Here is a 12,400-nt window from a genome sequence, read left to right as displayed (position 1 = left end):
TTACCCAACCTACTTTTTGGCCCCTGCCCTTCAATTAGACGGTATACTAAGACCAAGTAAATGGATTTTAAAATAAAACTGGAGGGGAAAAAAAAAGTCACCAAAGAAAACCCCAAACCAAAAAAAAAAACAAAACCACAAACCAAACCAAACAAAAACCTACCTCTCTTCGTAATAGGTTACAAACATGAATAATATTCCATTGTAATACGATTACATCTATAACCATAGCAACACAACCCAAGAGGGCTTAACTTTCTTATAACAAATAACAGTGTGATTTTATAAAGCTAAGTAAGCTCTTGAGCGGACAGACACAGACGAAACATCCTTACTTGGTTTCAGTTCAAGAGAGCCAACAGGAGAAGGTCTACTAAATTTAGACACTGAGCTGATTTCATCACTAACCTGTCCTGAAAGAGGTCTCTGCGGACAGAAGAAAAACGGCACGGGGACAACACACTAGGACGGGATTAACCTAGTTACGAGGCACAGACTGCAGCCAGAAACAGTCACGAAGAATATTCTGCGGGGCTCACAGCACCTGTCCAGGCCCCGGGGCATGGCAGACAGCCACACCTTTGTGAACCCCAGAGTGTTTCTGTGAAACCTAGTTCCTTTCCGGAGAGCCATCAAAGCCCCAGAATTGTAAATGTGACCACAGCGATTGCATTAAGACCAGCTGAATCTAGAAGCTTTCCCCGAAGAAAAAAAAAAAATACCAGAAACTTGATCCAAGACAGAGCTTGAAACAATTTGGAGAAGCACAAATTGAAACTGAATCAAATACTGATCGTGTTTCTTTCTTTCTAAGCTAGTGAAGAAAATACCTAGATTTTCCATCTGAAAAAGTAGTTTAATTCTAATTAAATTTTACTAAAAGACTAAAATGCTCAGGAAGGTAACTGAGCTGTCAGCCAGCACAGGATAGTCCAGGCGGTGCCCCACCCCCCACCCCGTATCTCTGAAGGTGTAAAAAGTCGCCAGTTGGCTTGTGCTGTGGAGTGGGTGGGAAGGAGGAAGGGAAGGTTGCACAGAGGGGACAGGCAGGCTGCACCAGGCTTTGGAGGAATGGGAGAGCTGCTGGTGCTGAGGCTGCTAGTCGTGAGGTCGCTGGCCAAGCCCCCGCAGTGACTCAGCAGCAGACCCAGTGGCTTTGCTGCTTGGATCCCGGCCAGCAGGAGAGGGTGAGGACACAAAAATGGGTGCTGAAAGTTTCAAAGGAGACTTGGTGTATCGGAACAGGGGAAGCGGGGTGCAGAGGAAAAGGAAAAGGGACATTTCTTCCACCCCCATCAAATTCCTCTTCCCGTTTCTCTCCGTTCCTCTCCACATAGTCTGCTACCTTTCCCGTCATCTCCAATGTGGTATCTCAAGTTGTTAAAGCTGTTTGTTGTTGTTGTTGTTGTTGTTTTTTCCTTTCCTGGATTTTTAGCACCATGCTGTCCGTCCTTCCTCTGAGTACCTTACAGAGTATTCACTGGTTTGAGCTTGTACGGGAGCAAAAACAAAGTATCTCACCCCACACAAGCCATGGGAATTATAGGAAGGAACTGAACTATCTATACCTTAGTATTTTGAAGCAGAATCAGTCTTACCTCATGGGGTTCAATTCCCTACTTCAACCGTGGGAAATCCACAAATACTGCTCATTTTTACAACAGAATCAGGTGAGCTGTACGGTGTCCTGTGATCACAGGTGCATGTGCCCATCCCTGTTAAACTGCTTTCCATTTACCAGCCCCATCTTTCACCTGAAACGTAAAGGCTGCTTTTCACAAGAAATGAATGCACACTAAATATGCCTATGGTTCCATGGCCCAGATTTACTGTTCAAAGGAGATTTTCATAAGGTTACATTCTTCGGATAAAATACCAGGAGGTAAGAGTGAGTCATTTTCATTGTTTTGCAACTCACTGCAATCTATCTCCAAGTGTGAGGCCTTCTCACACCACCTCTCTTCTATACAAGTGAATGTCATATAAAGGCCGAGAATTTTGAAGAAAAAGGAAGACGAATGTGAAGCAGTAGGTTACTTCTCTATGAGCTATGAAAAAAAGCTGACGTCAGGTTTAGTATTAGCTGGATGGAGATCTCTTGGCTGAAAATAAAAAAAGAAAATAACGCAACTTGGGGGAAAAATGCCAAAGGGAACTGCCACAATTAGAGCCTAAGTCTTTAGCAAAAATAATTTTATCGAATAAAGAAAAAAATCAGTTTAAATATGTGAAGTTAAAAAAATAAATACGTGAAGTTATTTTGTGTATTTTCTCACAGCATATTAAAATACAATCACACACAGTAAACTGAAGTCATTAAAATAAAAGTTGAGTGACGCCTGGGTGGCTCAGTGAGTGTCTGCCTTCGGCTCAGGTCATGATCTCAGGGTCCTGGGATTGAGTCCCACATCAGGATCCTTGCTAGGTAGAGAGCCTGTTTCTTCCTGTTCCCCTTGTTTGTGCTCTTTCTCTCTCTCTCTCTCAATCCCTCTGACAAATAAATAAAATCTTAAAAAAAAATCAAATAAAAGTTGAAGGAAAAAATATTATCCAAGAATTTGACTACTTATAAGTATGAGGAGGAGAATTCCCTTAGTGATTTGTTCTTATCCTAATAACACTGTCCTAGCTGCCTTAAATGTCTTCTAGAACAGTGAAGGATATAAATAAATGAACTCATAAATAAATAAATAGAAAGATGGCATCCTCCTGTGAAATGCCATTGCTGAAGAGAAGAGTCACAGACTAAATTATGAATGAGGAAACTGTGCCTGATAGGTTTTGGGTATTTTAACTTCATTTCTAGTGGTTTGGGGTTTCTCTAAAATGCACTGCAAGGTCTTGGCTATGGTATAAGGTACCTGGGGTGCTTGTTAAAATACAGTTTTTAGGCTTCACATCCAGAGAAAATGATTTAGAAGGTCAAGGACCTGAAGAACCTGCATTTTTAAGGAGCCCCATAGATTATCAATGCATACGGTCTATAGTTTGAGGAAACCACTGCCTAAAATTAAAGACCCATTTTTGTACTACATGGATTAACATGATTTAGGCAAAAAAAAAAAAAGTTAACCTCTGTACTACAGTATTTTTGAGCAAAAAATTGTTTCAGAGTGGAAAGGAACCTTTGCATCTACTTTATTCTTCTGAATCACCAACCTTGTAAACTTAGGCAGCCAGTGAGTTATCTTAATAAAAATTATCTGTTCAGGAGTGACCAGAATGGTTTCTAGCAGGTTTCATCCAGCTGCAAGCGGCTGTAAAATGCATACCAATGCTTTAAGAGAACGGTACAAGAATCTTTCACAAAGGCCGCTGAAAATTTTATTGAATTTGCCTTATTAGAAACATGAAAGGTCGGCAAAAAAATTACATTTATCATCCAAACATTTATTACATCTATTACTACTCTATCTAAAAATCCTAATTGCCTTCTCACTGCATTCGCTAGCAAAAACTCTCTATGCTTATTACAGAGAAAGCTGTTCACAGGCTCATCCATCACTGAACTCCTTCCTTCCCATCTCTTTTCTTAATAACCAGCCCCAACCCCCTTATCCGCAGGTGCATACACCCTCTTTGAGAGTAAGATACACGTTTCTGTCTTTGCCCCCAGCAGTCGCAAGCGGATTTTCATTCACCCGGCAACACGCATCTCTGAGGGAAGAGTATGTGTAGGGCGCAGTGGAGAAATGGAATTACCAACAATTATGATATTGAAGGGATATGTGCTTTTAACAAGGGAATTGCTAACAACAGAAAACTCTGGGTTTCTCCCCCAGGCACACGAAAATGCTAGAGTGCTCTAGAACGCATAGCAAGAACAGTACCATAAAACGTGATTGCGTAGAATCTACAGTTGAATGAGATGCAACAGGGGCTGTTTCCAACAGTGACTACTGGAGTCATTTCAATAGGCCAACAAGATAGACTTCGCGTGTCTATGCCAGTCTATGCCAGCTTTTCTGTAGCTTGTACTCAAGGGTAAAGAACCGGCTGGTGAGCATCCATTACTGACCTCACAAATCACAGGACTTATGTTTGAGGCCTGGGGACCAGGAGGGTGAGGGAGGTAAAGCCTCAGTTCTAGCCAACCCCACTCTGTTCCTTGGGAGACAAACTATCATGGGAGAAGAGGTGTCAGGAGAAGTGAAAATCTGTCCTCTAGAATCTGACTCAAATCTTGACCTAGGCAAAGCAGAAAACATTCACTGGTGGGTGCTGGACTGAGGGGTCTCCTGGGGCTCTCCAAATCCTGATGACACTTCATGAAATCTCTTTACACAGGCCTCCCCTAGGAAACACAGGAGGTCTTCCCGCTGTACCAGCTGAACCTGCTAACTCCCTTCTATCTGTTACGTCTTGTGGAATTTCATGCAAGCACACTTCAGGAATATTTCCTAATACCATTCTCATGTCCGAGCCAGAGAGGAAAACTCTCACCCATAATTCACAAGAAGAAAATACTTCCTACATCCAAAGGAAGACCTTCTCTGATAAACACTCTAAAGATGAATTACTTTAGCAGTGGCATGTTTTTAAAACATGCTCCTACTTTATCACTGATCAAATCTTCATTTCTTTTTTTTTTTTTTAAACTCAACATGCATTCCCTGCAAACCTACTTGATATCAGGCATGGTGCCACCTTGGGCATCTGACGAAGAATAAAACTCAGTCCTGTTCTCAAGGACTTCTGGTGCCTTCAGGCGAGAAGGAGCTGGACTTTGTAACACAGCATGGTCAAGTCTTACTCTGGAAGAGTGGGCACAGTGTTTTTGGAACATCTGGGGAACTCTTCAGAGGGGTGACGACGGAGTCAGATTTTTAAGTGTGAAAGATTATAACACAAACGGAAAGGAGAAAGACATCTTTTGCAAGAGGAGCATGAAACAAGTTATGGAATGCAAAAGGCAGTCTGTGGGGAACAGAGGATTTTGTGGGACTGAGGCACAGGGAGATGCACGCAGAGATGTAGAAACTGAGGAGGAACGATGCAGCAAAAACAGAAAAAACTTTATCAGCCATGAAAAAGAATGAACTTTATCCTGTAGGAAGGACAAGGTGGAGTCTGGGAGGTTTTTTAAGAAGGGGTTGCAAGACCCAATCTGTGTTTTAGGAGCAGAAGTGCGATGGCTGACGGGATGACTGAGAAGAGCCTAGAAGACCAATAAGGCAGCATTATAGAGACCGTCCATTATATGTGTTGCGACTGTTCTATGCTTTTAGATGCCCACTATCATTTCTCTCTGCACGTTCTTTAGTTGCATCTGAGTTTTCCCCCTTTAACTATAGGTCAATACAGATAAATATTTTTTCCTACCCAAGATACATCATCTGCGGATCATAAAATAACATTCCACATGCTATGCAGTAGACATTTAGGTAAATACATTCTTAAAAAAGAATCTCTTACCTGAACAAAGCTGTTCCACTTTTGTGTAGTTTAAAGATACTATGTCATTAACCCATGCGATGATGTCATGTCTGCTCATAGTCTCTTGGGTTATCGAGGTAGAATACACATTGACCGCCATTCCCCAACTAGAAAAAGACAAATAAGGAAAAAATTAACTCCAGAGCATAAAAGATACCTATTCAAGGTCAGGACCCTGGGCAGAACCCTAACGGGATGGAAAAGGCCTGCTTCGGCTGAGCCTTTTCCCTTCTTTCTCCCTCTTCCACGTATTGGCTTAGATACGATGAAATGCCACGTACTGTTCATGCAGGACCACTTCACGTCTCCCTCTGCAGGACTCCCAAGGTTTTTAGGTTCTAAGATACCCATTTACTCATGTAACTTGGTCTCACTGTCATCCTTAAACCTATGTGTGGTATTAAAAAGTTGTCACATGTGCACTGGGTCACGTTTCATCTTTCTACATAACTTTGTCATACTTTCACCACTTGCCAACAGCTCCCCCTTGCACACTGCTTGGAGATGGGAATGGGAGCTCCGTTGCATCCAGCTGCTCAGGCTAAAGACACCATGCCCACTCTTGCCTCCTCTGTTTCCCTCACCACCACATCTGATCCACCAGCAAATTCTACTGGCTCTACCATCAAAATATTTTCCAACTTTGGTCAGTGCTCACCTGGTGCTTTGCAGTAATAAGTCTTTTCCTGGGTCCCGCAACGTGCACCCTCGCCCCCCACCATGTATTCTCAACACAGCAGCCAGAGTGACCCTACTGACAAAAATCAGATGCTCTCTCTCCGTAGTTTAAAACTCTCCAAGGGTTGCTCATCCCACAGTACAATCCAAAGTTCTTACCAAGCTTTAGCCAGCCTGATATATTCTGACACCTTTCCTTACTACCCTCTACCTCACCGCACGCCATCAGGCAGCCCCCTGGCTGTTTCTGGAACTCCTCCAGCTTACCTCCTCTTAAGGCCTTTGTCCTGCTGTGGCTTCACTTTGGACCCTCACCCAGTTTTAAGGCACATGCCCTCATCTCCTTCATCAAGGAGGCCTCATCTCTTATTCTTTCCCTCTTCATAGACTTAGGAAGAAGCTCCACGGGGGCAGGGATTTTGTCCATTTTTATTCTTGTATATCCCTGGTGCCTAGTTCAGTTCCAGACAGAGTAGGCTTTCAATAAAATGCTGCAAGAGACGTGTGCTCCCCCACCCCCTCCCATGTAAGGTAAGCGGGGCAGTGATAAGCTAGGTAAGCTCCGCACTTTTCTTTAATCAGCTTTGGAGAAAATCCACTTTAGAAATGGGCTTCATTTAAGTTCCCTTGAAAAAAAGAAATCCTTAACCTGGTATTCTCTATTTCTAAAAGCTCTGAACAAAGCTTTTATAAAAAATATATAAAAACATCTGAATAATCTGAAAGACACGTACTAATTGCATGAGCCTTCCCTTTAATTAATATACTCCTTCTGATCATTTCATGACACCTTTCACCAACTTTTCACCAGAGTGATATATACAGAAAAGGTTTTGCTTAAATATTTTGTTATCTGAAACTCTGTGTAACTGGTTTCCTTTTTTTATATTAATAAGCTTTATTTTTTAGAGCTGTTCATAGCAAAATTGAATGGAAGCAGAGTTTTCCCATAGACATCCCCCCTTCTCCCCTGCCATGCTCTGCCCTATACACATCCCTACCAGCTGGTACATTTGTTGCAGTCAATGAACCCACACTGATGCTCCACCACCTCAAGTCCGTGGTTTACAGTAGGGTTCCCTCTTGGTGTCATACGTTCTACGAGTTGTCACAAATACACGATGGCAGGAAGCCACCACTGTAGTGTCATACGGAGTAGTTTCATTGCTCTAAAAATCCTCTCTGCTCTGCTGCTTCATACCTTCCTCCCCGCAATCCCTCGCAACCACGGATCTTCATACTGTTCCAAGGTTCTGCCTTCCCCAGAACGCCATGCAGGGAATCCTACAGCATAAAGCCTTTTCAGATTGGCTTCCTTCACTGAGTACTGCACAGTGAAGCTTCCTCCAAGTCGTTTCATGGCTTAGTCTTTTTAGCACTGACTACTCCACTGTCTGAATGCACTGCTCAGCTAATGAAGGGCATTTGGTTGCTTCCAAGTTTTGGCAATTATGAATAAGATGGCTACAAACATCCATGTGCAGGTTTTTGTGTGGATGTGAGTTTTTGATTCATTTGGGTAAATACCAAAGAGCACTATTGGTAGACTGTATGATAAGAGTATGTTGAATTTTATAAGAAGTTATTAAACTGTCTTTGGTGTCTATCCAAAGTGGCTGTACTCATTCTGCAGTCCCACCAGCAATGAATGAGTTTCTGGTGCTCCATATCCTCACCAGCATTTGGTTTTGTCTGTGTTCTGCATTTTGGCCATTCTAACAGGTATACACTAGTTAAAAAAAAAAAAAAAAAAAAATTAACATTTAAACCTGGTTGAAACTTTGTAATTTTACTAGTTCTGTGCAACATAAAATACTTGAATCTTTAAAAAAGTATGTATTTATTTATAAATACATAAGAAAGAGAGAACATGCAGAGGAGATGGGACAGAGGGAAAGGGAGAGAAGCTCAAGAAGACTCCGCACTGAGCACAGAGCCAGACGTGGGGCTCAATCCCACGAACATGAGATCATGATCTGTGCCAAAATCAAGAGTGAGACGCTCAATGGACCGAGACACTCAAGTGCCCCTACTCACCTATTTTTATGTAAAATGTGTCAACTTTTATTTAAAAAAATTTTTTTTAAGGTTTTTATTTATTTGACAGAGAGAGAGAGCACACACACAAGCAGGGGGAGCAGCAGACAGAGGGAGAAAGAGAAGCAGGCCCCCTGCTGAGCAGAGAAATCGATGCGGAGCTTAATCCCAGGATTCTGGGATCAAGACCTGAGCTGAAGGCAGACGCTTAACTGACTGAGCCACCCAGGTACCCCCCCAAATTTTATATATATAAAACTTATTTTGAAAGTTTTTGATACATAAAAAAACCAGCTGTGTTTATTGGCTTCAACAGTTATCAACATTGGCCAATCCTGTTCCATTTATACTAGTCCATACTCTGTCCCAGATCCCACCCTCTGCTCCCCAAGTCAGTTTATTCTGAAGTAAGTGCCAAGCATCTCATCATTTTGCCTATGGGTATTTCAGCATATGTTTCTGAACAATAAGGACATTAAAAAAACTCAAACAGCATTATCACATCTGAAAATAAAAAAAATAGTATCAAATTATGCATTATAATGTTAATTTTTTCAGTTTGTTTGAATCTGGACAAATAAGATTCATACATTGTGCTTCTTTGATGTGTACTTTAGATTTCTTCTATCTATAGATTTCTTCTTCATTTCTAATATTTTCTTTGCAGTCTATATTTTTTCTTTTTTTTTTTTATTGTTGAAGTAACTGGGTTGTTTCTTGTACAGTTACTACAATTTTGCTCACTGCATCCTGTGGGTGTGGTCTGACATATTCCTCTATCCCTACGGTTCCTACAAATGGATCATTTGATCCACAGCCCAGATAGGATTCAAGTTCTAATTGAGGGTTTGGAGGCAGGATTATCTTGCAGTGTTTGAACCTCCATCAGGAGACACATCATGTCTGACTCCCTTTGGGATATTGTTAGCTATTAACGCTATTTGTTCAGAGCCACCAATTCTTTAGACTGCAGAGTCATAGTCTATCACTCATTTTTGAACCAAGACTAGTTCTACAAAGAGAAATTTCCCCTGTGAGGTACTGGTCATGAAACAAAGACAGGATAGATGCCTGATTTGCTTTACCATTTTTCAAAATAATGAGGTAGTTCTCTACTATTCTCCAAACATGATTAATGAGGTTTTTATTTTTGAAGCAGAATTATGAACTCATAGCAAGTATGTTTCAATCCACGCTCAACCAACCACAGTTTAAATCTTTACTGGTGTGAGCTTGCAAGAACTTATTCAAGCTGTTTTTTGAGTTCTTCTGACAAGGTCCCAGTAGTCTTTGATCACCTCCTTGCTTTCTGGTATGACGAAATGTTCTAGGCCCAACCTGAACATTTCCTGCCTTAGACATAAAAACGGTTATTTCTCTAAAGGTTCCTTACTTCTTTAGTCACAAATAGTATTTAGAAATAAATATTTTTAAGCATGGCTATATAGGACAGAAAAATCTTGTTTTACACAAAAATCTACGTATTTGTAAGAGAGTTAGGTTTGGAGTATTTATTATGCCTATAGCAATAAAAATCTGCTTTCTACCTCCTGTGCTAAATGAAGTTTTTTTTTTTTAAACATTTTATTTATTTATTTGACATAGAGAGATCACAAGTAGGCAGAGAGGCAGGCAGAGAGAGAGAGAGAGAGAAGCAGGCTCCCTGCCAAGCAGAGAGCCCGATGCGGGACTCGATCCCAGGACCCTGAGATCATGACCTGAGCCGAAGGCAGTGGCTTAACCCACTGAGCCACCCAGGCGCCCTGAAGATTTTTTAAAAAAAGATTTTATTTGTCTGAGAGAGAGACAGTATGAGGAGAGGAGGGGCAGAAGGAGAAGGAGAAGCAGACACCTTGCTCAGCAGGGATCCCAAGATCCTGAGATCATGACCTGAGCTGAAATCATATGCTTGACTGAACCACCCAGGTACCCTGACGTTTTTTATAAATATAAAATAAATATCCATCTATCCCTAAGAGCACCCTTATCTCTAAGTTCTTTTCCCCTGAAGACCTAAAAACAAAAACAAGAACAAAACAAAACCCTCCTAGTACTGGCATTTCAGATAATGGCACCATCTTCACTTCTTTTCTACAACACTATTAGAGGTTTTTGAAGATCTGGTTAATAACATGCACTGTTTTCTTCAGCCATCATTTATTAAACAAAATCGTTCGTTTTTAATACCTAATCAAACTTTGTGTGACTATGGAAATGATATAAAATCGTGATAAAGATAATTCAAGACTTAGAACATTTTGAAATGCTTGAAGTAATTTTCACTTGCTGGCCTAACTTTTGGCAGTTGAAGTAATCTTCTGATGGTTTCTTCCTCAGGCAATTCTGGAAAGCTCTGCTCTACCAACCATCATTGTAGGATAAGGTGCAGGCCCAGAGTTGTGCTACGTGATGTTCAGCCAATTGTAATGAAATTTTTTGTCCAGATGATTTAAAGACAACTAACCACAGAGCAGAAGAGATCCAATCAGGTCTGTGATTTAGAAAGATAATCCCAATAAAGTGAGTAGAGATGTTTTGTGGTTTCCTAATAGAAAAAGTGTGCAACCAAGGAACAGGTGGGAGGGTTTTAAGAAATCCAACGGCTTTTAAGAAATCCATGAGGACAGGGAAGCAAGTCATTTCTTTGCTGGAGGTTCTGCCAATGAACCACACTCTCCTCCAGTCTTTACTGATAACATCCCCTAAGGTCAACAATCCTTCCATATCCAAATAGACATTCAGCTCACAAAGGCAGGTAAAGCACTATGTGCCTTGAAGGAGCTCATTGGAAAGACCAGGCAATGAAATAGCATCTGATTTTTGCTTTAGAAAAATTCCAGTTAATTAGTTACAAAACTCATCCCTCTAACCTCTACCACAACCCTTTTCTACCCAACATAGCTGCAGTCCCCAGAAACCCCAGCAATAAGAGCAACCTGCTTTAGGGGACCTGTGGGAAAACCAGAATGGAGGGCAGACCAAGAGGAGGGTGAGTGAATGAAGGTTAGGAATATTTCAAGTTTCTTTTCTTTTTCTTTTTTTTTTTTTTTTTTAAAGTAAGCTCTATACCCAATGTGGGGCTTGAACTCATGAACCCAAGATCATGCTCTATTGACTGAGCCAGGAGGTGCCCCTATTTTCTTACATTTTCTAAAATAAAACAACAACACATTAAATAGAGTTCTATACCTACTTCACACTAATAGTAATGGAACCAGTATAGTTAATTTCTAATTATAATTCATGTTGATTAGAATATTCTTACCAACCTTCCTCTAAATTTCACCAAGATACTAGCAAGTCATTTTACTTTGTGACTGTCCCGCGCTTCCTTTATTAGTTTCCCATCTGAATGCACAACGCCTTCTGATTTTAGACAGAGAGCACTGGGCCCAGGGCCCTTCTCTGCGGAGGGCTGGTGCTCTTCCTAACCTCTAGGAAATCAGGTGGAGCCAAAGCAAAAGAAGAATTCTATTCCTGGGTAGTTGGGTTATGGACATTGGGGAGGGTAAGTGCTATGGTGAGTGCTGTGAAATGTGCAAGCCTGATAAGTCACAGACCTGTATCCCTGGGGCAGATAACACATTATATGTTAATAAAAATAATTTTTAAAAAAAGAATTCTATTCCTGCTCTGCCATCCATGCTTTTATCTTCCCTAATCCTTCAACTCGCACTTTTTGTACCAGGGCAACTCCAGTATATTCAAGCTTAAAGCATTCAGGTGACTAAATGGTTCCCAGAAGAAAACTGATCTTTTACAAAAGTTAAACTCAGGGCTGGTAAAAGAATATTTAATAATCTTTGCTTTTCTGTGGACACACTCTAAAATCCTAAAATTTCATTATAATTTCTTGGCTGCCAATATAGCTTATAATATAAAAGTACCAGCCTCCGCTTATTCAGAAATGTTTGGATAACACAAGGGCTTTTTCTTTTATTTTAAAGTGATTTCATGCTTCCATTTTGATCCTTGAAAGAATCTTGTGAGGACAGCAGGGGAGGAATTAAAATAATTCATATAAGACATCAATCTAAGAAATTCAAAGACACACAAATAAATTGAGAGATATTCTGTGAATATGGATTGGAAGAATATTGTTAAGATGTCCACACTACCCAAAGCAATCTACAAATTCAGTGCAATTCCAATGGCATTTTTTTACAGAACTAGAATATAAAAATTTGTATGGATACACAGAAGACCCCAAATAGCCAAAGCAATCTTGACAAAAAAGAATAATGCCAGA

General features: G+C 40.7%; 1 protein-coding gene across 3 annotated transcripts in view; it reads right to left on the bottom strand.

Moving 5' to 3' along the window:
- MAPRE2 (microtubule associated protein RP/EB family member 2) overlaps positions 1–12,400 on the bottom strand; it is a 156,269-nt gene that overhangs the window by 60,361 nt on the left and 83,508 nt on the right. For all 3 annotated transcript variants that reach the window (XM_046024941.1, XM_046024940.1, XM_046024939.1), the window contains one exon: positions 5,416–5,543. In XM_046024941.1, coding sequence (XP_045880897.1) covers positions 5,416–5,536 — 121 coding nt within the window. In that variant the 5' untranslated portion in view covers positions 5,537–5,543. The remainder of the gene's footprint in view (positions 1–5,415; positions 5,544–12,400) is intronic.

Source organism: Meles meles, chromosome 12 (assembly GCF_922984935.1).
Source record: "Meles meles chromosome 12, mMelMel3.1 paternal haplotype, whole genome shotgun sequence".
Taxonomy (NCBI): Eukaryota; Metazoa; Chordata; class Mammalia; order Carnivora; family Mustelidae; genus Meles; species Meles meles.
This window is presented reverse-complemented; position numbering and strand designations above follow the sequence as displayed.